Source organism: Mesocricetus auratus, unplaced genomic scaffold, assembly GCF_017639785.1.
Source record: "Mesocricetus auratus isolate SY011 unplaced genomic scaffold, BCM_Maur_2.0 Super-Scaffold_100707, whole genome shotgun sequence".
In the NCBI taxonomy this organism is placed as follows: domain Eukaryota; kingdom Metazoa; phylum Chordata; class Mammalia; order Rodentia; family Cricetidae; genus Mesocricetus; species Mesocricetus auratus.
In genome coordinates, this window is record NW_024429269.1 from 14215276 (window position 1) to 14237621 (window position 22346).

The 22346-nt window shown below is 53.2% G+C and overlaps 2 protein-coding genes across 2 annotated transcripts; both read right to left on the minus strand.

Moving 5' to 3' along the window:
- Positions 1–3261: 3261 nt before the first annotated feature.
- Positions 3262–8162, minus strand: Rem2 (RRAD and GEM like GTPase 2). Its single transcript, XM_005085570.4, has 5 exons — positions 7973–8162; positions 6530–6874; positions 6252–6325; positions 4584–4791; positions 3262–4237 (listed from the first exon to the last, which is right to left on the minus strand). Exons 1-5 carry the CDS (start codon positions 8073–8075, stop codon positions 3942–3944), a joined length of 1026 nt encoding a protein of 341 aa, XP_005085627.1. The 5' UTR covers positions 8076–8162; the 3' UTR covers positions 3262–3941.
- Positions 8163–13223: 5061 nt separating this feature from the next.
- Lrp10 (LDL receptor related protein 10) lies at positions 13224–19211 on the minus strand. The gene is made up of 7 exons (XM_005085569.4): positions 18752–19211; positions 18435–18479; positions 17737–17872; positions 15869–16059; positions 14745–15762; positions 14378–14507; positions 13224–14250 (listed from the first exon to the last, which is right to left on the minus strand). Exons 1-7 carry the CDS (start codon positions 18786–18788, stop codon positions 13669–13671), a joined length of 2139 nt encoding a protein of 712 aa, XP_005085626.1. The 5' UTR covers positions 18789–19211; the 3' UTR covers positions 13224–13668.
- Between the last annotated feature and the right edge of the window lie 3135 nt (positions 19212–22346).

Genomic DNA, 22346 nt, shown 5'->3' on the forward strand with positions numbered 1-22346 from the left:
TGTAGCCCCGGTTGTCCTGGAACTTCCTCTGTAGACCAGGCTAGCCTCGAACTCACAGAGATCCACCTGCCTCTGCTTCCTGAGTGCTGGCATCAAAGGTGTGCACCACCACCTTATCCCTCCTTGACGTCTGACTAGTGATATTCTTCTTGTGTGCCCAATCCTAGTTCCTCTACCACGTCTATGGCAACAGCTCCTCTGCCTTCTTATCTACTTGTGCCCAGGACTCTCCTTGGTCCTCCTTTTTCTGTGACACTGACAGTTTACTTTATTTTTATACTATTTAAAAAGTTATCTATTGTTTTTGTTGTTTTAGACAAGGTCTCTCTGTGTAGCCCTGGATGTCTTGCAACCTCTGTGAACCAGGCTAGCCTTGAACTGAGATCTGCCTCTGCGCCCTGAGTGCTAGGTGTGACACACCATGCCTGGCTTTGTTTGTTTGTTTGTTTGTTTTTCGAGACAGGGTTTCTCTGTGTAGTCCTGGAACTCACTTTGTAGACCAGGCTAGCCTTGAACTCACTGAAATCCACCTTCCTCTGCCTCTGAAGTGCTGGGATTAAAGGTGTGGGCCACCACCACCACCACCACCTGGCTTTGTTTATTCTTGAGACAGGGTCTTACTATGTAGCCATAACTGATCTGGAATTTACTATGTAGACCAGGCTGGCCTGGAATTTACAGAGATCCACCTGCCTCTGCCTCCCAAGTGCTGGGATTAAATGCATGTGCCTCCACACCCAGCCTTTTTGTTAAATTATTGTTTATTTGTTTGAGACAGGGATGCCTTTCAAACCCAGGGACCACAGGCATGCACTTTGTGCTGGATTCTATCCTTATTTGGTCTTTGAACAATCAATAAATGCCATGGTTGAAAATCCAAAGCTAGGGGGTTGGTGTGACAGCTCAGCAGTTAGGGGCATTGGCTGCTCTTGCAGAGAGGACCTTGGCGCTGTCCTTGGCACCCACATGGTGGCTCGTAACTGTCTAACTCCAGTTCCAAGGCATCCAGTGCCCTCTAGTAGATGCAACGGGCATTGCACGCACACAAAGTACATTTGGGCAAAACACCCATTCACAGAAAATAAGAATTTTTTTTTTCAAGACAGGGTTTCTCTGTGACTTTGGAGGCCTGGAACTAGCTCTTGTAGACCAGGCTGATCTCAAACTCACAGAGATCCGCCTGCCTCTGCCTCCTTGCTGGGAGTTTTTTTTTAATTCAAAACTAGATGTGGCAGTTTATGCTTGTTGTTCCATGAGGCTGAGACAAGAGGATTTCTGGAAGTACAGGGAAGCCTGGGGTGCAGTGGGAGGCCCTGTCTCAAAGCAAAACCAGTGTCTGCTGAGATAGCTCAGTGGGTAAAGGCACTTGCCACAGCCTGACAGGCTGTGTTCAATCCCCAGGGTCCGTATGGCAGGAGAAAACCAGCTCCTACAAGCTGTCCTCCACATGCACGCCATGCACACAAATAAATGAAATAATAAATTTTATTAGTTTATTATTTTGTGTGTATAAGAGTTTGCCTGCATGTATGTCTGTGTACCATACCACTTACATACCTGGTCCCCACAGATTCCCTGGAACTGGTGTTACAGACAGCTTTGAGCTGCCCTATGGGTGTTGGGAATCGAACCTGGGTCCTTCAGAAGAGCAGCTGGTGCTCTTCACTACTGAGCCATTTCTCCAGTTCCAATAATAAAGAAAAAAGTAAAAAATAAACCAAGGCTGGGGATGTAGTTGAGAGAATATTTTCCTAGTATGCATGAAGCCCTATGTTCAATCCACAGTACCCAATAAAGCCAGGCATGGAAGTTGACATCTATCGTTGAAACCCTGGAGGCAGAGGAGGAAGGTTGGGATACTAGGCAGTCCTTGGCTCTGTGTGGCTCAGGCTCCTGAGTGCTGAATGAAGGCCCGTCATGTGTGGCCTGCCAGCCCACGCTTGCACTGTTCTACCGCCAGCGCCCAGGGTGGCCCAGATCACCTCCATGGGTATCCCTGTCGATAGCCCTGAAGTCGTCCCGCAACTCTTACCACTCACTGCCTCCCGGTCTGCGCACAACTGCAGCAGCCTCCTCTTCTGCAAGGACCATCGCCGACACGTTACACATGCAGAGACCTTCAGTGACTCACTTCCTGCAGTTAGGCACAAACTCTCTGCTGACATTTAAGGTCCTTTGTGGTCGGGCTCCAAATCTTTCCAGTGCTCATCTCTTACCCTCCTCTTCATGTCCCCGAGGTTTCAACCCAAATGCACAACCATCTGGTCCCTTATTGGCCCTATGTGCTTTCCTGCAGCTGAAAATCTGAGTTTCCTCTAGTTAAGGGCCCCAGAGTTCGAGGCTTTCCTACTGCACTATGGCTACAGCCAGATGACACTCCTGACTTTCGCCACAGCCATCACTCGGCTCTGTCTGTTGTGTCCACTCATCTTCTCTCCGTACTTCCACCCCATCCGTGTAGAACCAGGGCAGCTAACAGGTAGAGCCCCTCCCACCCCATACCCCCGACTCACTATGTACTGGACAAACCGCTGGAATGGTTTCCTCCACTGTAAAACAGACAGCAGCTCCTTCTAAGGTCTCCAAAGACTTAACAAATAATCTCTTCCTAAGGACAATTCTATCCTTTGCATTCTCGCCTCACCCTCTCTGCTGGGCTGCCCTGCTCCTTAGCTACCAGGGCTTAGGAAGCCCCTCATTCTCCCAGGTTCTAGGGTGCCGCATACGATGGTTTGGGGGCCTGGCTTGTCAGCATCCAGGTAGCTGAACTAAACATCTAGAGGTAAGGAGAGCTGCTGCCTCTGCTCGCTTTGTTCAAACTCATGGCTTAGGCAGCAGCAGGCGTGGGTGTCCCCAGGGGAGGCAGTGACAGCTTCAGTTCTCACACGGGCTTTGCAGGTGACAGCTGGAGCTGTGGGGCTCTGCCAAGGAAGGCACAAGCCCACCCTCACATGCCCGGCTAACAGGGCATCCTTGGGGGACATAGTCTCCACCTTGAGCCAAGCCAAGCCAAAGCTGGGTGACTGAAGCTAAAGGAGGCCGCCCCAGCAGCTCCAGGTAGGATGGAGTAGAACCGAGTTGGGATGCAGAGCTGAAGCCAGGGACTCTGGTATCACTGAGTGTTTCTGTCCAGTCCTGTTATTGAGGGCCTGCCCCAGGTCTCGCTCCTCAGGCCTCCCGATTTTCCTGCCTGTTACAGGAGCTTCCCCTCACGTCTCCTTCTCTGGGAACGACCAGAACAGAGAGCCAAGATGAACACAGTGCAATAGAAAAAGTTTATTGAAAGGGGAAGGAGGGTCCCTTGCTGGTGCCTCCTAGGCCCTGGCCAAAGGGGTTGCCAGCACTCAGCTCTACTTGAGGACATCTAGAAGGCAGAGAGTCTGCCCACACCTTAACTTCAATAACTTTAAAGGGAGGGGAGTGCCATAGTAGTAGACTGGTAAGTCAGAGTCCCATCTCAGGAGTAACTCCCAGGCCCTTTCCTTTAAGAACTTCTTAAGGGCAAAGGTGGACCTGGGCGGCGGATCAGAGAACATTTTCAGTTATCTCTGGAAGAGTCATCTCTGGGTTTTTACCTTTAACAGTTGCTTAAAGGTAAGGCATGTTCAGAGTACCAAGGAGGTCAACTCCATCCAGGAGGCTACAAAGCACTTTTCCGGTTCTAGTGTTTGGAGTCTCTTGCCAGGAGAGGTGGCCTCTTGCGAGTTAACACTAATAAAAAATACCTTGCAGTACGGATTTCTTCCCTGGCTCGCAGGTCTCCAGGCGCTGCGGGTGCTCGGCAGTGGAGGCGGGGGACAGACCAGCCACCCGGCCCCGCCTCCCGCTCACACCAGGGCACCCTGGGAATTTTTGGTTTCCTAGACGGGCAGGAGTAGGGTGAGGGGGCGAGCGGAGGGCACGGTGACCATGGCGACTGCAGTGGCCATGGCGACCGCGGCTCAGAGCACGGAAAGGTCGTGACACGACCTGGAGCGTTGCTTGAAGAACTTGGCGTTGCGCGGCACCAGGTTGGCGAGGAAGCGTTTAGCCTTCTTGGTGAGGCTCTCGCGGCGCGTGGGCGGCGCGGGGCCGTCGGGGCTGCCCGGCTCGGGTCGCTGGGCCCCGGCGTGGCCCCGGCCTCGCCGCAGACGGATTTGGCGCACAGCGCCCTCGAACAGCTCTCGAGTATTATGGTGCAGTGCGGCCGAGGTCTCGATGTGCTTGCAGTTCAGCGTCTCGGCCAGGTGGCGACCCTCTGCGGGAAGGAAGCAGCTCAGGCGCCCGATGGGCAGCTTTGCCCGTGGCTAGGGTGGGCCTGCACAAGTGGGCCGCGAGATGGGGGTGGGACCACCCAATCCCAGCTCAGACCTGGGTGGGGATCCTACGGCAGAGGTGCGAAAGGGTGGGTGGGCAAGGTGCCTCGGAGGAGCAGTGAGGGCTAGTGAGGACCCCGGGAGCTCGCTAGCGGGGCTCGTCCCTGACCCGGGACTAAATGCCAACTCACACACCAGGGAGGAAGGAGGAAAGGGCCTCCTGGGGAAGAATGGCCTGGAAAGTCATCTCTTGAGATTTCAAGGGCACAATGCGTTCAGGATACACACCCTCCAGTGATACCTCCCGGGAGCGGGCCAGGTCGCTCTTGTTTCCAACAAGGATGACAGGTAGGTCGTGGTGGGGCCTTCCAGCCCGGAGCCGCAGAAGGGTTTCAGGAACTTTGGAGAAGCTTCGTCGATCTGTGACTGAGAAGACGATGAGAAAGGCATCCCCCGTCTGAAGGCAGTGGTCCTGCAGCCATCCTCCTGCATCCCCCTGCAGATGAGCAGAGAGCCATAAGACACTAGAGCTGCAGGCATAGAGACTGCAACCTGCGTCTCAGCGAAGAGGAATCCGAATGTGACAGAGGCCCTTGCTTAGGACGCTAGTTAATGGCGGAATTTCGATACCCAGGGGCCTTGTAGAGGATGGAGAAGTTAGTATGTGGGTCCCACGGGAGAGCTAGGGAAATACGATCTCATAGTAGGTGTCTGCTTTCTTAGGCTTGAGCTCTTGGTTTAGAAAAGAATGTTATTGAGGAATACGTGAGGCTTGGGCACAACTGTAGAGTGTTTGTGGTGTGTGCAAAGGCCTGAGCTCGAGTCCCAGCATGTTGTAAACCTGTTACCCCCCCACACACACACAGCAGCTGAGGCAGGAAGAGAGTTGTTTGATTCGGGCCCGTGTGGGCTACACTGTGAGACCCTGTTCCCCAAAATAAAAAGCTAAAAGACTTAGAAGTGACAGAACTTAGCCCAGTCTCCCTACACAGTGACCTCAGGTTCCAGTGTCCAGAAGCCCCACATTCTCCTTCCATCCTTCACTGATTCTGTGGAGCCGTCTGTCCTGTCACATCAGGCTGGAGTATTCACGAATGGGTCTGTTTCTGTGTCTACCCTGACTCGAGGCTCAAGAGTTTGCCAAATCCACATTCTAACTTTTGTCTGAGCCCAAAGGTCCTGAAAAAACGGTGGCTGTCGCAGCCATGATAGGCATGCCAAGGTGGGCCTTTGCTCCTGGGGATATGACAGTGCTAAGTCATGTTCTAGCCCATGTTGGAGCCAGAATGGACCATGTCAGCAGCTCCAGGCAGACTGCCCTTCCCAGCCCCCTCCCCAGCCCCCCTCCCCAGATCCCTCCCCAATCCCCCTCTGCATTCCCCCTCCCCAGCCCCCCTCCCCAGCCCCCTTCCTCAGCCCCCCTCCCCAGCCCCCCTCCCCAGTCCCCTCCCCAGCCCCCCTCCGCAGTGCCCCCTCCCAGTCCCCCTTCCCAGCCCCCCTCCCCAGTCCCCCTCCTCAGTCCCCCTCCCAGCACCCCTCCCCAGTCCCCCTCCCCAGTCCCCCTTCCCAGCCCCCTCCCCAGTCCCCCTCCTCAGTCCCCCTCCCAGCACCCCTCCCCAGTCCTCCTCCCCAGTCCCCCTTCCCAGCCCCCCTCCCCAGTCCCCCTCCTCAGTCCCCCTCCCAGCACCCCTCCGCAGTGCCCCCTCCCAGTCCCCCTCCCCAGTCCCCCTGCCCAGTCCCCCTTCCCAGCCCCCTCCTCAGTCCCCCTCCCAGCACCCCTCCCCAGTCCCCCTCCCCAGTCCCCCTCCTCAGTCCCCCTCCCAGCCCCCTCCTCAGTCCCCCTCCCAGCCCCCTCCCAGTCCCCCTCCCCAGTCCCCCTCCCCAGCCCCCTCTCCAGCCCCCTCCCCAGCCCCTGAAGCTTCACCTGCTCACTCAGGGCCACAGCTCAGTCCTCACCTGTTCCCAGATGTCGTAAACAATTAAAGTCACTTCTTCCTTGTCCACCATGATCCGTCTCTCGTAAGTGTCCTCTGTTGGGAAAGAGGGAGGAAAGCCTATGAGGAGGCTCCCCGATGCTTGTGAGACCTGGTAACCAGGAACACCTTAGCTCCCAACAGCAGGGAACACCCCTCCCCTGAGACTGCCACAGAAAACACTGGGGAAATTCACTTAGGCCCTGTCCTCCAGTGTCCACACCAGAAACACTTCCAGCCCTCCAGGGCGCCCCCCAATACCTGAGTTCTCCATCTCATGAGCACTGTCCTCCTGGAGACCTCCAAAAGTGCCTGCTAGTGTGGTCTTGCCCACGCCACTCTCCCCCAGGAGCATGACTTTAAAGACACCATCCTTTGGGGCACGGGCTGTGTCCCCTGAGCCCAAGGACTCAGAGGAGCCAGAAGATGAGGCCTGAGGTGGCCAGTCAAGTTCATCGACAGCTTGGCCCCGCCGCAGCTGGTGTTTGTAGGGTACGGGCATGCTTCCTCTCCGTCTGGGGGCCCCAGGGACAGGAGGTGGCCCACTCCGGTCCAGCTCTGCCAACAGTTTCTCTGGCTTCTGTTTCAGAAGCATAGTGTCTGCTTCTAGAGAGGGAGAGCAAAGGAAGCTATAGTGAGGTCTGTCTAGGTATCTGCCCAGGGGTCAATTTAGGTTGCTTCTTCAGAGCAGACAAAGACCATGATCCCAGAAGAACAGAGAGTCATTAGTCTAGCCTCTTGCACTAAAATTACCCAGAAACCCAGAGTGGTGAACCCTCAAGGAGCAGCACAATGGTCTCCACCTTATAGATCCTGGACACGACCTGTTCAAAACATGTGCGGTGTAGGGGAGGCACTTGATACGGGGTTACACACCACTCACAGCGTGCACTGACACAGGCACACCCCTAGACTAGGCCTCTGGAGCAGGTGGAGTTGGGAAGCAATCCATCTGTCCACTAAGGGACCCTCCCTCCTATTGCTTCCTGCACCTCGGTCCTCAAACAGAGCTGCAGGCAGGTGCTGGCAGATGAGAAACTTTCCAGGGGCCTTGTTCGGGGTCTGGGGGCTGGAGAAGGGGAGTGTGCTGTCTCCTGTGTCCCGGTACGTAGTGAGCACCCGCGGTGCATGTTTGTGTGTGAGAGAGACGACTCCTGGATTTTTGCCTGTCCCAGTGAGTGGGAGAGAATGTTGTCTTCGTGGGGAGGAAGAGGTGGAGAGTGTGTATGTGAGGAGGCTGACAATTCAAGGGTTGGGGTAACTAGAGGAACAACAACAGACACAACAAAGGGGGATGGAGCGAGGCTATAAATAGCACAGGATCAATATTTGGCAGGCAGCCAAAGATGGAGCCAGAAGAAACCCTTACAACAGGTCCCCAGGGAAGCCCCCTCAGCTGGTGATTCCTAGGTTTGCGGGCTGCCCCTTTCCTTCCCCCTTCCCTTCTGGCCGGCTCTGCTTATCAGGGATGAGGTTAACCTAGGGGCCAAGTACCGGTTTCTCTAGCAAAGCCCTGGGCGTGTTGGGGGAGGGGCACCTGGGCAGTTTTCCCCCCTCCCCCTTGGCTGTCCAGACCTCAAAAGTGCAGGGGTCTCCTTGGCTGCATTTGTTTCCCCCCCTCAATGATCCCTGGCACTGACCTTCCCAAAAGCTTCAGCTCCCCACCCACGGCTTCAGCCGCATCCTACTCCGATTAGCGCTCACCTGGTGTGGGTGTCCCCGGCGGGGAGGCCTGGCGGCTGCTGGGAGAACAGAGTGCTGTGGTTTCTGTGTCCGTGTCCATGTTGGTGTCAAGGTCCGTGTGCATTGGCGTGCATGTGCGAGTGCAGCCCAGCGGCTCCCGGCACCAGTTAGTCCCTCACTCAGCAGCGCTGTCAGCTTTTCCCTTTAAATACTGCCCCCCCTCGTTCTCTGCCCCCCCCCACACCTGGGGAAATTGTCCCGCCTCCTGATGAGGTCACATATGCTAATGAGCAGTGATGTAAGCGGGATTCCCTCCTTCTGTCCCCCTCCTTTTTCTTTGTGTCACTTCCCTCTGGGAGCATACTCGCTGCACAGGCACAGCCTGATGAAGGCTGGGCAGAGCAGTCATGAGGCAGAAGAGAAGGTTGCAGAGGGCAGCCTGGAGGAAGGGGGCTGTGGATGAAGGAGCTGAGGATGGCAGGAGGCGGGGACCCTGGGAGCCAGAGGACTTCTGCTGTTTCCAGCCCCCTTCCCACTGTCCAGTTCAGGGTGGGTGCTCAGTGGCTAAAAAGAGGGTGGCAGACTGTAGGCTAACTTGACAAAAAGAAATGGGCCAAGAGATGCGAAGCTGGGGAGGGCTTCCCTACTGCTGCCAACCTCCTCCACTCTGACTCTTCTGGAGGAAGAGCTACGGAAGTCCTCGGGCAGAGAGAGGAGGGCACCGAGGAAGCTTTGTACGGCTTCATTTTGCCTTCACCACGCAGCCAGTGTTAGCCAGCAGCAGCACGTGGAGACAAAGACGACTGATGGACAGCATCTATTGATGGACAGCAGCTATGGAAAGCTAGAACCACAACTCCTCCACGGCGCCTTGTCTGCCCAGCTCCCTTCCTCCAGGTTCTGCAGACCCTTAAGCACCCAGTCACCCCTCTGCTGCGCCCTATTTTGCCAAGTACTCTTCTGTGTTAACAATCTTCCTTTTCATGCAAAAGTTTAGAGTGGTTGGTGGGTGGCCTGTCCCCAAAGCACCATGCAAGCGTCACTAGGATTCCCATCCTTATCTTCCCGATGTCAAGAAACCTCCCCCCATTTCTACGCAAAGCTGCTTGCCTTCTCTGAAATATCTGCAACCTTTAAAAAATCATTTTTATTTCATTTATTCACATCTCATACATGTCTTGCCTGCATGTATGTCCGTGTGAAGGTGTTGGAGTCCCTTAAACTGGAGTTACAGTTACGAGCTGCCATGTGGATGCAGGGAATTGAACATGGGTCCTCTGGAAGGACAGTCAGTGCTCTTAAACACTGAGCCATCTCTCCAACCCAAAAGCCTACACTGTTGTTTTCCATTTACATTTTTATTTTGTGTGCATAGGTGTTTTGCCTGCATGTATGTCTGGTGAGGGTGTTAGGCTTCCTGGAACTGGAGTTGCAGATAGCTGTGAACCACCATGCTGTTGCTGGGAATTGAACCTGGGTCCTCTGGAAGGGCGGTCAGTGCTCTTAGACACTGAGTCATCTCTCCAACACCCCCTGCAACCTTCTTTTATTGGTGATATATCTTGCCACTCAGTAGACTTTTCCATAGAAGAAGTGATTAGTAATCCTGGAAAAATGTGTAGTACCACTGAGTTGGAGGTCAGTCCCACGGCAGGATCTGAAAGAGCTAACACAACCTATGTGCTTTATTCTGTAGGGCCTTCAGTCATTGTTGTTCTAGTTCGTTTCTCTGTTGCTGTGATAAAACCCAAAACAACCTCAGGAGGAAGGGGTTTATTTGGCTCTCAGATTGCAGGGCATCATCAGGAATGCCAAGGCAGGAACACAAGACAGGAGCTTAAACGGAAATCATGGAGGAAAGCTGCTTCCCGCATTACTCAGTTACCTTTCTCATACTGTCCAGGGCCCATGCCCAGGATAGCATTGCCTACAGTTCTGACCCGGAGGTGGTGGTGCACACCTTTAATCCCAGCACTCAGGAGGCAGAGACAGGTGGATCTCTGTGAGTCTGAGGACAGCCTTGTCCATAGGGTGAGTTCCAGGACAGCCTCCAAAGCTACAGAAAAACCCTGTCTCAAAACAACAACAATAACAACAACAGAAAGGAAGGAAGGAAGGAAGGAAGGAAGGAAGGAAGGAAGGAAGGAAGGAAGGAAGAAGAAAAATGCTGCACAGAGGCGGCCACAGACCAGTCTGACATAGGCAGTCCCTGTTTGGGGTTCCTCTTGCCAGGTGTGCCATCTTGACAACTGAAACTAAAGTGACACTGTACCCACACTTCGATACGAAGTATATTCTGTAATAGAAGCACGCTTGGAGCAGTGATCTTGATAGCCATGGGTTTCTGTGAGTGATCCGTAACCTTCTGGAAAATCTTACATTTCAGCTGTATGAATGTGTGTCTGCCACATGTCTGTAGGTACCTGCAGAGGCCAGAAGAGGATGTCAAATCCCCTGGAGCTGTTGTGATGTGAGATCAAATACAGGTCCTCTGGAAGACCAGCAAGGGCTTTTAACCTTTGAACCATCTGCATCACCCTCTGCTCGACCCCTTTCCCAAGTGTGTATGTGTGCGTGTGTGTGTGTGTGTATGTGTGTGTGTGTGGTCCAGCTGTAGGGCATTTTCCTTTCCTTTTTTTGAGGTGGGGAGGAATTGAGACAGGTTTTCTCTGTGTAGCCTTGGCTGTCCTGGAGCTCACTCTGTAGACCAGGTTGGCCTCAAACTCACAGAGATCCACCTGCCTCTGCCTCCTGATTGCTGGGATTAAGGGTTTGTGCCACCAACACCCAGCACAGGGCATTTTCTTAGTGATTGATGGGGGAGGGCCCAGTCCATTGTGGGTGGTGCCATCCCTGGGCAGGTGGTCCTGGGTTCTATAATAAAGGTTGATCAAGCCATGAGGCGCAAGCCAGTAAGCAGTACACACACACACACACACACACACACACACACACACACACACACACACACAAAGGCCTCTGCATCAACTTCCAGGTTTTGCCCTGTTTGAGTTCCTGTCCTGACTACCTCCTTCTTCTCCTCCTTTTCCTCCTCCTTATTCTTCTCCTCCTCCTCCCCCGCTAAGTTTTTTTGAGACAGGGTACCTCTGTGTAGCCCTAGCTGTCCTGGAACTCACTCTGTAGATCAGACTAGCATCAAACTCACAAAGGTTCGCCTGCCTCTGCCTCCTGAGTGCTGTGATTACAGGCATGCGCCACCACCTGTTGCCCTGACTTCTTTCAATGATCAACAGTGCTTGGAAGTGTAAGCTGAACAAACCTTTTCCTCAAGTTGCTTTTGGTCATGGTCTTTCATCGTAGCCATAGTAACTGTAACTAGGACAGCCTCCGAGGGGGATGTGGCACGCCGGCCTTTTCCTTGCCCCCTACATTAGTGACTGATTTTACTATGCCATGAGTCTGCCATGGTGTGGTGCTCCCTCATCAAACAGCATCCCAGAGCAAAATCTCCAAAGATTACTGTGAGCTAAAATAACTGTGTAAGCAGTGTCTTGCCTTGTAGCCTTGGCTGGCATTGAACTCATGACAATCCAGCCTCAGCATGAGCTAAGGTTATGCGTCACACTCACTCTTACCTTCTTTTTGTAAACTGGTTGTCTCTGTTGTTTGCTACAGTAACACAGCTCCCCTCCCCTGCCATGGGCCTTGGTCAAAGTAAATTTAAATTGTTGGTAATGTATTAGTCAGGATTCCTGGGAGGAATTAGTCCACAGCCCAGATTAACCATCAGACCCAGCAGGTATGAAACCTTGGCTGCAAGCCCCAGTACTGCATAAACCTGGTATGGTTATGTGCCTGTAATTCCAGCACTTGGTGGCTGAGATTAAAGGAAGGAAGGAAGGAAGGAAGGAAGGAAGGAAGGAAGGAAGGAAGGAAGGAAGGAAAGAAGAAAGAAAGAAAGAAAGAAAGAAAGAAAGAAAGAAAGAAAGAAAGAAAGAAAGAAAGGAAGACAGGCGCAGAGGGGGTGGTGGCGGTTGCTGGAGAGATGGCCCAGGGGTTAAGAGCACTGCTGCTCTTCCAGAGGTCCTGAGTTCAATTCCCAGCAACCACATGGTAGGATCTGATAGAGGGATCCCATGCCCTCTTCTGGTATAAAGTCGACTGGTATAAAGCACTCATATACATAAATAAATAAATAAATAATTAAAGGTGGGGGAACTTAGTGACTGGATCTATTTCCCAACCAGGAGCCCTCACCTTAATCTCCGGCCATTTTTGCATTGCAAACACCCCAGGAAGGGAAATTTGGAGGGGTCCGGGGATTAAGGTATCCGTTGGCAGGGGCTGAGGGGGCTACGCAGACCAGGTGACCACGAGGAGGCGCACTGGAGTACACCTCCAACTTGACTACTTCTTTTTTGAGACAGGGTTTCTCTGTGTAGCCCTGACTGTCCTGGTCCTCGCTGGACTACTGTCACTTGCTATGTGCAAGGGTTATCTTTGTGGGAAGGAGTGCCCAGTGGGAGAAGTGTAAGACCCCTAGCCACCTCTGCTGAGGGTGAGGTCAGACTTTAGGGTATCCCTGATCCAAGCTGTTGAGGGCCCTAAGAAGGGAGAGGCTGGGGAAACCGGTTCCTTGGGGCAGAGGCGGGGTTCCAACACTCCCTCATCTCCCACCACAGCGCTTCTCTTCTGACCTCTGCTTGGGCTCCACTGAGGGTGGGTCTGGCCTCCATGTTTTTTTGCTTGTCCTGCCTAGAATTGAGCTTACTGCTGACAGCATGGCTGAGAACTCAGCTCCGACCCTCCTCCAGGAAGACCCCTTGGATCTGGTCAGTCATGCCAGCACTTTCACAGCCTCAAACTTACTTTCCTTCCGCTTCTCTACCTGCTGTGAAGGGTAGGCTCCCTTGCCTGGCTGGGGTGGAGAGTGAGGGTGGCTCCTGGGTTTTATCAGGGAACAGACTGCAGCTGTGATCTGTGTTCTGAGGAGTCCATAAATGGACCCTCTCTTGACTTCAGGGCTCAGCTGGCTCCAACTTCTGGCCTGCAGTGAGTTCAGGCTGGCTGCGGAGCCTCATACTGACCAGTCAGTGTGAGGCTGGACCAGAGAAGGAAGACGGAGGTTAGTCCTCAGGGTCCTTGAATTGTTCTGCCTCCTAAGTAGCATAAAAAGGAAAGGTAGGCAGTTGAAAACTAAACAGGAAGAGGGCTAATAAAGTAGAAGGCTGATCCTCTGGAGGAGGATCAAAGTGAGAGGAAGAGATGGGCGCAGAGGCGGGATGGAGCTCACGACTAACTTACCAAGGGCCGAAATTTATGATTTTTTATTTTAATTTTTCCTTGATTTCCTAGGCAATGATGCAGCTAGGGGACAAAAGCACTTGTGTTCTCTAAGTGGGCCAGGCACCACAAATGGAGGCTGGCAAAACCATCACCCTGGCCAAATCCCCCACTTGAGGGCTAGATCTCTAGGCAACTGCAGTCTGGTACTTAAGGCCACTTTTGGGTGGGGAAGGATGGAGTGTCCAAGCCTATGATCCTTTGGGAACCTTTCTTAACACAGTCACCTGGACAGCAGGACAGGCAGAGGGTGGTGGTCGAGCCTTTAGTCAGAAACAGAAGGGTCTCTCGGGGAGCTGATTCCCTGCCTGAGGGACACCTAACTTTCTGCACCAGATAGCATAGTGGAGAAGCCTAGCCACTTCCAAAGGATCATAGCATTGTGTCCAGAGCCCCAAGATGGCTGGCTTCCCTCAGGCCAGCAGGGGCTCATCCTCTGCCTCGACTACCCAGACCTCTGGCTCAGCCAGTGGCATTAACAACACATCATCCTCATCCTCTGGGGCCAGCACTGTTGTATGAGGTCCAGCTGGGGTCCAAGTGGGTCCTGGGGGCCACAGGCTGGGTAGGAGGCGGCCTCGGAGGACCTGTACAACTCCAGACAGCAGTGAGGGTTCTAGAGGCACTGAGGGGGGAGGCCCTGGGGGGTCAGAGGCAGTAGCAAGGGCCGGAAGTGTGCTTGGGGTTGGGATGGGGGGCTTGACGGGTAGTGGAGGAGCCCCGTCCTGTCCTCCTACGGCTCCACCCTCACAGGTTTGAGCTGTGCTGTCATCCAGGGCCTCAGAGGGAGCAGCAGATGCCGTGACCTGGGATCTGGTCTCAGGGGTCCGAGCTGGGGTATTGGTTCGAGGAAGCAGGCCCCAACGACGGAGACGGCGAACCAGACGACGCACTGAGCGGCCCCGCTGGCGACGGCGGCCCCCTGAAGGACCTCCTGGAGTCATATCTTGGCGCAAGATCTGGAGCAGAGAGCGCAGGTTTCCCAGCACAGAGTTCTGCAAGGAGAGGAGGCGGACATCAGAGTCAGGAGGTCAAACGGCTGGGTGGCGCATGGCGCGGCGATGGGGCCACAGTAAAGTACCAGGCTGGCTTATGAGATCGGAAGCTGGAGAGGTGACTTACGTCATTAGGGTTCTCTGTGGGGAAGTCTTCCACAGGTGGGATGGCGCCCTGCGCAATAAGCTGCCCGTAGGAAGGAGGCGCCTGCTGCTGCACGATCTCAGCCTCCATCCGGGACAGGGGGGCAAAGATGCTGGAGGGAAGGAGGGCCGCTCAGTCCCTAGTCACTCCCAGTGAGGGTGACGTACCTCAGCCTAGAAGGCCTCTCCCCTCCACACCCAGGCCAGAGCAGTTATGCCACGGTTTGCCCAACGTCATGGCCCTTCCTTCCTTCCTGGAGACTACTCTGATGAACTCATAGCAGGCCCTCAAGGTGGGCCTGCTCAGTCTCGGTCCCCATTCCGCCACAGCCAGCCCCACTCCAACTGACCTGTACTCCTGGGTGCGGATGGCATAGAGTTTGCAGGTGCAGCCCAGAGCGATGACCAGCAACAGCCCACAAACTAGGCTGCCAATCACTGCGGCCGTGATGACCTTCCGGGGCAGGGCGTAGGAGCAGTCCCACTCGTCACTGCCGTCGGTACAGTCCGGCTGTCCGTCACACACCCACGTCTCATACACACACTTCTCATCCCGGCACCGGAAGTTGCCGGGCTGGCAGCGCCGGCAGCGCCTTTCATCCGCTCCGTCAGCACAGAATGTCTGGTAGTTGCAGCGGTCGGCAGGCAGGTAGCAGGCTGTGGCGCCAGGGGTGCCAACAGCTCCACATGGGTAGTGCCCGGGCGGGCAGCCAGGGCAACCCTCCTCATCTGTGCCGTCGGCACAGTCCCACGAGCCGTCACAGCGCTGCGCCTCACTGTAGCAGCGCTCACCTAGACTTTCGCCAGCCCCCAGGCCTGAGCCCAAGCCACAGGGTCTATCCCAAGGTAAACAGTATCCCCGAACATGGTAGGTGGCATTAAAGCCCCGGCCACTGCTCCAAGCAACTGTGTGGTAGGACACAACGGCCTGACCAGACAGGGTCTCCACAGTGACAGCCTTGCCGTTGCTGAAGTGGGTGAGGCTTCGCAGCAGTCGGGGGGCCTCAGGGGGCCCAGCACCATCGTACACGTGCACCGCATCTCCATAACCCAAGTCCAGGGCTGTGAAGCGCACCGCCAGCCTGCGGCCATCATGGGGGTCCAGCAGCCACAGGCAGGCCTGGGGGTGGGAGACTGAGGCCAGGCGTGAATATCCAGGGGAGGAGAAGACCCCATAAAAGTCCTCCAAGGTGAGATTGCAGGCTGGAGCGGGGACAGGGGCTGGGTTCAGCGGGGGGAATGGAGCTGAGCTGCAACCTGCCTCATCAGAGCCATCGCCACAGGCATCGACCCCGTCACAGCGCTGCGCAGCTGGTATACAGCGGTGGTTCAAGCACTGGAACTCTTCCTGCAGGCACAGGAGCCAATCTGCAGAGACATCAAAGAGACCGGGAAGCACCAGGGCTCCGGGATCCCTGCCGCTTCCTGGGATGCCCACTTGTAACCGTCCCAGGGCACTCCCCATCCAGCCTACCTTGACTATACGACAGCAAGAAGCCCTGGCCCATGGGAGCTCTGGCCCCAGCATAGCTGTAGGTGATGGTGGCGTTGCCCCCTGGAAGCTGCAGAGGGCGGGCAGGAGCCTCACACAGGGAGACTGGTGGCTGCAGAGGGGAGCGCAGGAATAAGTGCTCTGAGCCGCAGGCCAGGTGCAGCTTCTGGAACCTGGAAGGGACAGGTGAGCAGGACATGAGATGTTCTAGATTTTTGCTAGTTCCCTCCCCTCTTGATGACAGGTCCCTAGTAGCCTAAGAAGCACAAACTCTTGCTTACCTATGATTCAGTGATCCAAATGAAAACTCAGTCAGTCCTTCAGCAGTAGATATATTCAATGGGAAACGGTCCAATGGCACCATCACACCACAGGATCCCCAACCCCACCCCAGCCCTCTGGGAGAACTGTGCTCAGGGGTTGACTAGGCTGTTAAAAGTCCTAAGTAGTGCTGGGGCGTTGTTGGCGCACGCCTTTAATGCCAGCACTCGGGAGGCAGAGGCAGGCGGATCTCTGTGAGTTCGAGACCAGCCTGGACTACCAAGTGAATTCCAGGACAGCCTCCAAAGCCACAGAGAAACCCTGTCTCGAGAAACCAAAAAAAAGGTCCTAAGTAGTAAGATCAGGGTTATTACTCTCCAGCTGTTGCAATATCACCATCCAAGTGCAGTGCCCAGCAGTTAGCTGACGAAATGTACAGTTGTTCAGTTAACCACAACGGCTCAGCTCGACAACCTGAGGAGAGGTAAAATCTGAGCTCCCCATGGCTGTGCCCTGGGCCACAACAGCCTCTTTAGACTGTTCTCTTCCTCACGCACCTTTCTGGATATATTCTTTTTCTTTTTTGTTTTTCCAACACAGGGTTTTTCTCTGCGTTGCCCTGACCATCCTGGAGCTATAGGTCAGGCTGGCCTTGAACTCACAGAAATCTGCCTAACTCTGCCTCTCGAGTGCTGGGATTAAAGGTGTGCCACCACTGCCCCAGTCTGGGTAAATTCTTATCAAGTGTGTGAGACAAACTGCCAGTTGACATGGGCTCCAAGGAGGAGACTTAGAACATTAGTAGATTTCGGGTACAGGGCTGGGATTGTCGCTTAGAGACAGAAACTCACTCAGGATGTGTGAAACCCTGAGCTGTATCCTAGTACCGAAAGCAAAAAAAAAAAAAATGAAACAAAAACAACCAAAAAGGAAAAGAAAAAGAAAGAAAAAAAATGCACTGGGCATGGTGATTCCACAGGAAACCCCAAAACTTGGAAGGGTGAGATGAAGCATAAGCTTAAGGCTAGCCTGAGCTACGTAGTAACATTCTGTCTCAAAAACAACCAGCAGAATGAAAGGAGAGCCAAGGGGAGGAGAGAAGAGAAGGAAAAGTAGGAGGGGTGAGGGAAGAAGATGGGAGGGAAGCAGAGAGGGGAGGGGAGGAGAGGGAGGAGAGAGTACAGGAACAATGCAGGAAGGCGGACCTGGAGAAGGTTGGTTTTGGTAGGGGCTGGATCCAGGACTTGTGCACACCCTACACAAGTGTTCCACCAATGAGGTGTTAACACAGTCCCAGCGCCCAGGAAGGTTCCCAGCCCATGAACAAGTAGGCTATGCTACAGGCTAAAGGGTGCGTCACAAGTCTAGTTGAGCCCAGAATAATTCCTAGAGTCCTTTGGAGACGGCCAATGCCACTGTCAATTTGCCATCACTGACCTAGGAGCTAAGCTTTGGGAGCAGACCCAGTCAAACCAAATTCTACTCTTCTGTGGACAAGGCTGGAAACACCTTAGAGAAGCAATCTATGACTTCTCAGAGGGAGACAGAAGGGACAGTACAGAGAAAGGGGAACTTCCCTTGGTTCTCACCTGACAGTCACTGTCTGTTCCTTGCTGCCCAGGATAACCCAGGTGCAGTTGGCAGGAGAGCTGCGGCTGTCCCTGCCCAAAGGCCTCTGTAAAGTGCCCTGTACCTCCAAGAGCACTGCTGGGGGGCTCTCACAAGCTGGAGGGAGAAGGTTGGGAAACTTACTGGTAGAGTCTTTTAACACTCTGCCCCTCCCCAGGCTTGCTACCTCTGGATGCCTCAAGGAGGTACAGAGACCCCTGCCCACCAGTTACAGACCCGCTGGTCCCTCTCTTCCTCTCCATTCTTTATTTCAAGACAAAGTCATATGTAGCCTAGGCTATCCTCAAAGTTAGCATGTGGCTGAGGCTGGCCTTGTACTAATCCTCCTGCCTCTGTCTCCTTTTCATATTTTTCACACTTTGTCTTAAATGTCAACACCAGAAGTAACACCATAAGTAATGTTCGGTAGGCTTTGTGCCAGCCACAGAGCCAGTAGGGAAAAGTTTACTCTCAGGAAAACCTTACCCTAACTAGGGAGACAAAACACGGAAATCACACGCAAAAACTGAGCTCATAACAACTACCAGGTGCATGCCAACGTGGGCCTCAGTTTTCCTCTCTTGTAAAATAATGGATGGTCCCCATCCAAAAACTACAGTGTATTTCAGAATTCAGGGGACAGTCTTTTCTCTTGGGTGCACCTTCATTCTGTACTCACCAGGATTTGGGAAAGTGACCTGGTCTGGACGGGCCACAGCACCTCCTAGAGGGGGGATCGAGAAAGGGCAGCAGAGTGAGTCACAAGTTTTCTTCACCTGGGCAACTCCAGAAGGAGGCCCATCTGAGACTTCCGGGTAGTTTATAGGAAGAGGTAGAGGAGCCGGAAGGAGGTGCGTGACCTCGCTGAAAGGTCGCCTTCCTTGGCTGTGGGGTGGGACAGACGAAGTGGGAAAACCCGAGAGGGGCCAAGGCTCGACGCGGCGGCGTTCGCAGCAGCGAGGGTAGCCCTGGAGGGCGCGGGGCAGGGACTCTTACCGAGGAGGAGGAGGAGGAGGGGGAGGGCCGGCAGCATCCTGAGCGGAGCAAGGGTGCCGGCAGGGTCCTGGGGCGCCGCTCGTCTACCTGGCGGGGGGCTCCGCGGGGCCGCCTGGCGGGGGCTGCATAGCCCCGGCGCGACCCGGGCTCGAGATGCCAGGGCTGGACGCGCGGCGGAGCGGAACAGGGGCGTCACCTCCTGCCAACTTCAGAGTTGATCGCTCCTCGCCGGTGCCCGGCCGTGCTCGCCCGCAAGGCCGCGAGCGCCCCGGCCAGGCCCGGCCGCACCTGCCGGGCTCGACGCTGCGCCCTCCGAGGACCAAACTTTGTGGACCGCCGGTCCCCGAGCCGGCGCGCTGCTTGGTTCCCGCGGCCCTCAGGGGAGCGGGAAGGCGGCTTTGCACGGCTCTCCAAGCCCAGCCGACCCCGGCCGAAGCCCAGCAGCCGGCGACGAGGGGCGCGGCCAGCCTGGCCCCACCCCTGCCAGTCACCGCGCGGCCCCGCCCACCCGCGCTCAGCCCCTTTCCGGGTTCCTTTTGCAGTCCGGCTCCGGTTAGCCTTTTGCCTGCGGCCCGCGTTGTTTTTCAGGACGCACGTTGTAACACTATGTCAAAGGATACCTGCTTTACCCGTAATTCTTAAGTGTCTTTGGACACTTAAATTCTCAGTACTTTTTCTTGACCCAGCGCCTGAGATCCGGTGGTTCTTCTGGTAGTAAGCCTTTACTGTTGCAATCACCGGGCACTATTATAATTATCTCTTACAGTGTTTGTTTATCACTCCCGCCCCCGCCCCAACTTTGGAAACTGACACTTCCTGTAGGTAGGAGCCTAGACTGTGTGCCTTTTTCCCAACAGTGCTACTTACTCTCCTGCTGAGACTCAGTCAGATCGCAACAAATGGTAAATACATAATGTGGCTTCATCGCTTGCTGGTTCCGTGAACTTGAGGAAATTATTCCTCCGTTCAGCAGACCTCTAAAATTGAGGTTCATGATAGAGCAACTCCCTCCTATGGCACTTGTGAAGATTTAGGGAGATAATGTAATTGAGCCCTAAGCACATTGGCAGACAGGAAATGAAGTGCCCCCCCCATAGCAGCTATTCTTCTCAGTCACAGGAGGTATATTAAATTTTGTGGGCTTAACCAAACAAACAAACAAAACCCAAGCCGGGCAGTGGTGGCTCACACCTTTAATCGCAGCACTCGGGAGGCAGAGGCAGGCGGATCTGAGTTCACGGCCAGCCTAGTCTACAGAGTGAATTCCAGGACAGTCAGGGCAGCTACACAGAGAAACCCTGTCTCGAAAAACCAAAAATAAATAAATAAATAAATAAATAAATAAATAAATAAATAAATTTGTGGGCTTAAAGGTGGTTCCTGGTTTCCTGTGGCACAGGTGGGGAATATTTACAAAAAATAACAAGTTGAGGTTTTCCCACATTTCAGGCTTATTCCTAAATAAACGTTTAGTGCACACATAGTAAATATTTAACAGGAAGGTGTCTGTTCCTGCAGTCAGCAGTCCTGTGAGGTAGATTCGGTGGTGACTTCCATTTTACAGACAAGGAAGTGTAGGCATAGAGAAGTTAAGTATTTTCCCCAAGATGAACATCCTAATCTGAAAATCCAAAGCTGAAACACTCCCACAATTTTAAATTATTTGAGCACCAACATAGTGCCACAGGTAAGAAATTCCATTCAGTGAAACCTGTTTTCACCTGCAGAATTGCTAAAAATATTGTTTAAACTTATCTCCAGGTTAATTCCAAGGTGCATATGAAGCATGAAGGAATTCCATCTACCTGTGTTCTGTGGCATACATACAACCATATACACGTACACACATATAATAATAGATGCCAACAAATATTTCCAGTGCTTCTAGGGATTACTCACATATGCCAGGCATTGTTCATAGCACTTTACATATATTATCTCATTGAAAGGTGACCACACCTCTGGGAAGTCAGTGTTGTTTTTATCCTCATTTTATAATGGAGGAAACTGAGTCACAAATAGTTGAGATAACTTGTTCTACATCAAACTCTTAGCATGTAAAAGAGCTAGACTCAGACAAGACACAGTCCAGTTGTCTGGACCCAGACTCTACATGACATGATAGATTCTAGAATCTTCAGCTATCGGGGGAAGACTGGGGCAGGGAAGGGAAGGAGGGTCCAGGATATGTCCTAAACCCCTGCTTCAGCTTTGGGTGCAGCAGGAGCTATCCATCCTGGTTCAGCTCGGGTTGGGCGGTTTAGCCTCTAACCACCCTGGTTTTACCGCCTCCTTCCCTTTTTCCTCAGTTTCTCTGACTATCTCATATCTCCTTTCAGGGTCTTAGCAAGTTAATCTTGTCTGCCAATATTTCTCCCATATACTACCCATTTCTTATTTTTTATACCCAAGATTTATTTTTATTTATGTATGTGAGTATGAGTGTGTGAGTGCCTGCAGAGGCCAGAAATGAGCATCAGATCCCCGTGACTGGAGTGGCATGCAATTGTGAGTCGCCAGACGTGGGTGCTGGGTACCGCCCTCTGGAAGAGCAGCACTCTTGAGTGCTGAGTCACCTCCCCAGCTCCTATTCTTAGTGGTCTGAAGCAGTCTGAAGTAGTCTGTAGCCGAGGCTGGCCTTGAACTCCTCATCATTTGCCTCTGCCACCCCAGTGCCAAGACAGGACTTTAGCACAGCAGTCTGAAGAGCGCCTTCCAGTACTATAGAAGCTTCCCAACAGGGAGGAAGCTTCCTGGTCAGTGCCAATTTGATTTCTCCTTAAAACCAGTGTGTCAGCCCAAGTTTCTTTTTTTTTTTTTCTTTTTTCTTTTTTCTTTTTTGGTTTTTCGAGACAGGGTTTCTCTGTAGCTTTGGAGGCTGTCCTGGAACTCACTTTGTAGACCAGGCTGGTCTCGAACTCACAGAGATCCGCCTGCCTCTGCCTCCCGAGTGCTGGGATTAAAGGCGTGCACCATCAACGCTCGGCTCCAAGTTTCTTCTGGGTGATTTTGAACAGCTGTTTCTGTGACCAGCGGTGATCATCACTATTATGTGGCACAGTTCACCAAAACTAGACACCTCATTCTCTTTTGGGAAGTATTACTTGGGTAGCATCATAAACTTAGACTATCTGATTAGAGGCAATGGGAAGGAAGGATAGGCTGAATGATAGGGCAAGTATTGGTTTCAGGCTAAAGAATGTATGCAGAGTATACACACTAAAATTGATACCAATAAGGAGAGCCCATCAACATATAAACATTAGGAACTGGAGAGATGGCTCAGAGGTTGAAAGCACTCACTGCCTGCTCCTCCAGAGGACCTGGGTTCAATTCCCAGCACCCAAGTGGTAGCTCACACTTGTCTGTAACTCCAGTTCCGGGCTTCTGACACTGTCACACAAACACAGATGCAGGCAAAACACCAATGCACATAAAATAAAACCAAATCATATATTAAAGCGAACATATAAACATTAATTCCCTGAAGACGTAGAAAGTGAACTAACCAGATTTTAAGGTGACATGAATTGGAATTAAGTGAGAAAAGACAAACTAAGGACTCTAACAATTTCTTTTTTCTTTCAATCATTTT

What these genes read in the sequence shown, in the direction of transcription:
- Rem2 (XM_005085570.4), bottom strand. Translation starts at nt 8,075, where the DNA reads ATGCACACGGACCTTGACACCAACATGGACACGGACACAGAAACCACA. An exon ending in GCCGGGGACACCCACACCAG is followed by an intron (nt 6,875 to 7,972) that starts GTGAGCGCTAAT and finishes CTCCCTCTCTAG; the next exon opens with AAGCAGACACTATGCTTCTG. An exon ending in TTTACGACATCTGGGAACAG is followed by an intron (nt 4,792 to 6,251) that starts GTGAGGACTGAG and finishes GCTCATCTGCAG; the next exon opens with GGGGATGCAGGAGGATGGCT.
- Lrp10 (XM_005085569.4), bottom strand. Translation starts at nt 18,788, where the DNA reads ATGCTGCCGGCCCTCCCCCTCCTCCTCCTCCTCCTCG. An exon ending in GGTCACTTTCCCAAATCCTG is followed by an intron (nt 17,873 to 18,434) that starts GTGAGTACAGAA and finishes TTCTCCCTCCAG; the next exon opens with CTTGTGAGAGCCCCCCAGCA. An exon ending in GAACAGACAGTGACTGTCAG is followed by an intron (nt 16,060 to 17,736) that starts GTGAGAACCAAG and finishes TGTCCCTTCCAG; the next exon opens with GTTCCAGAAGCTGCACCTGG.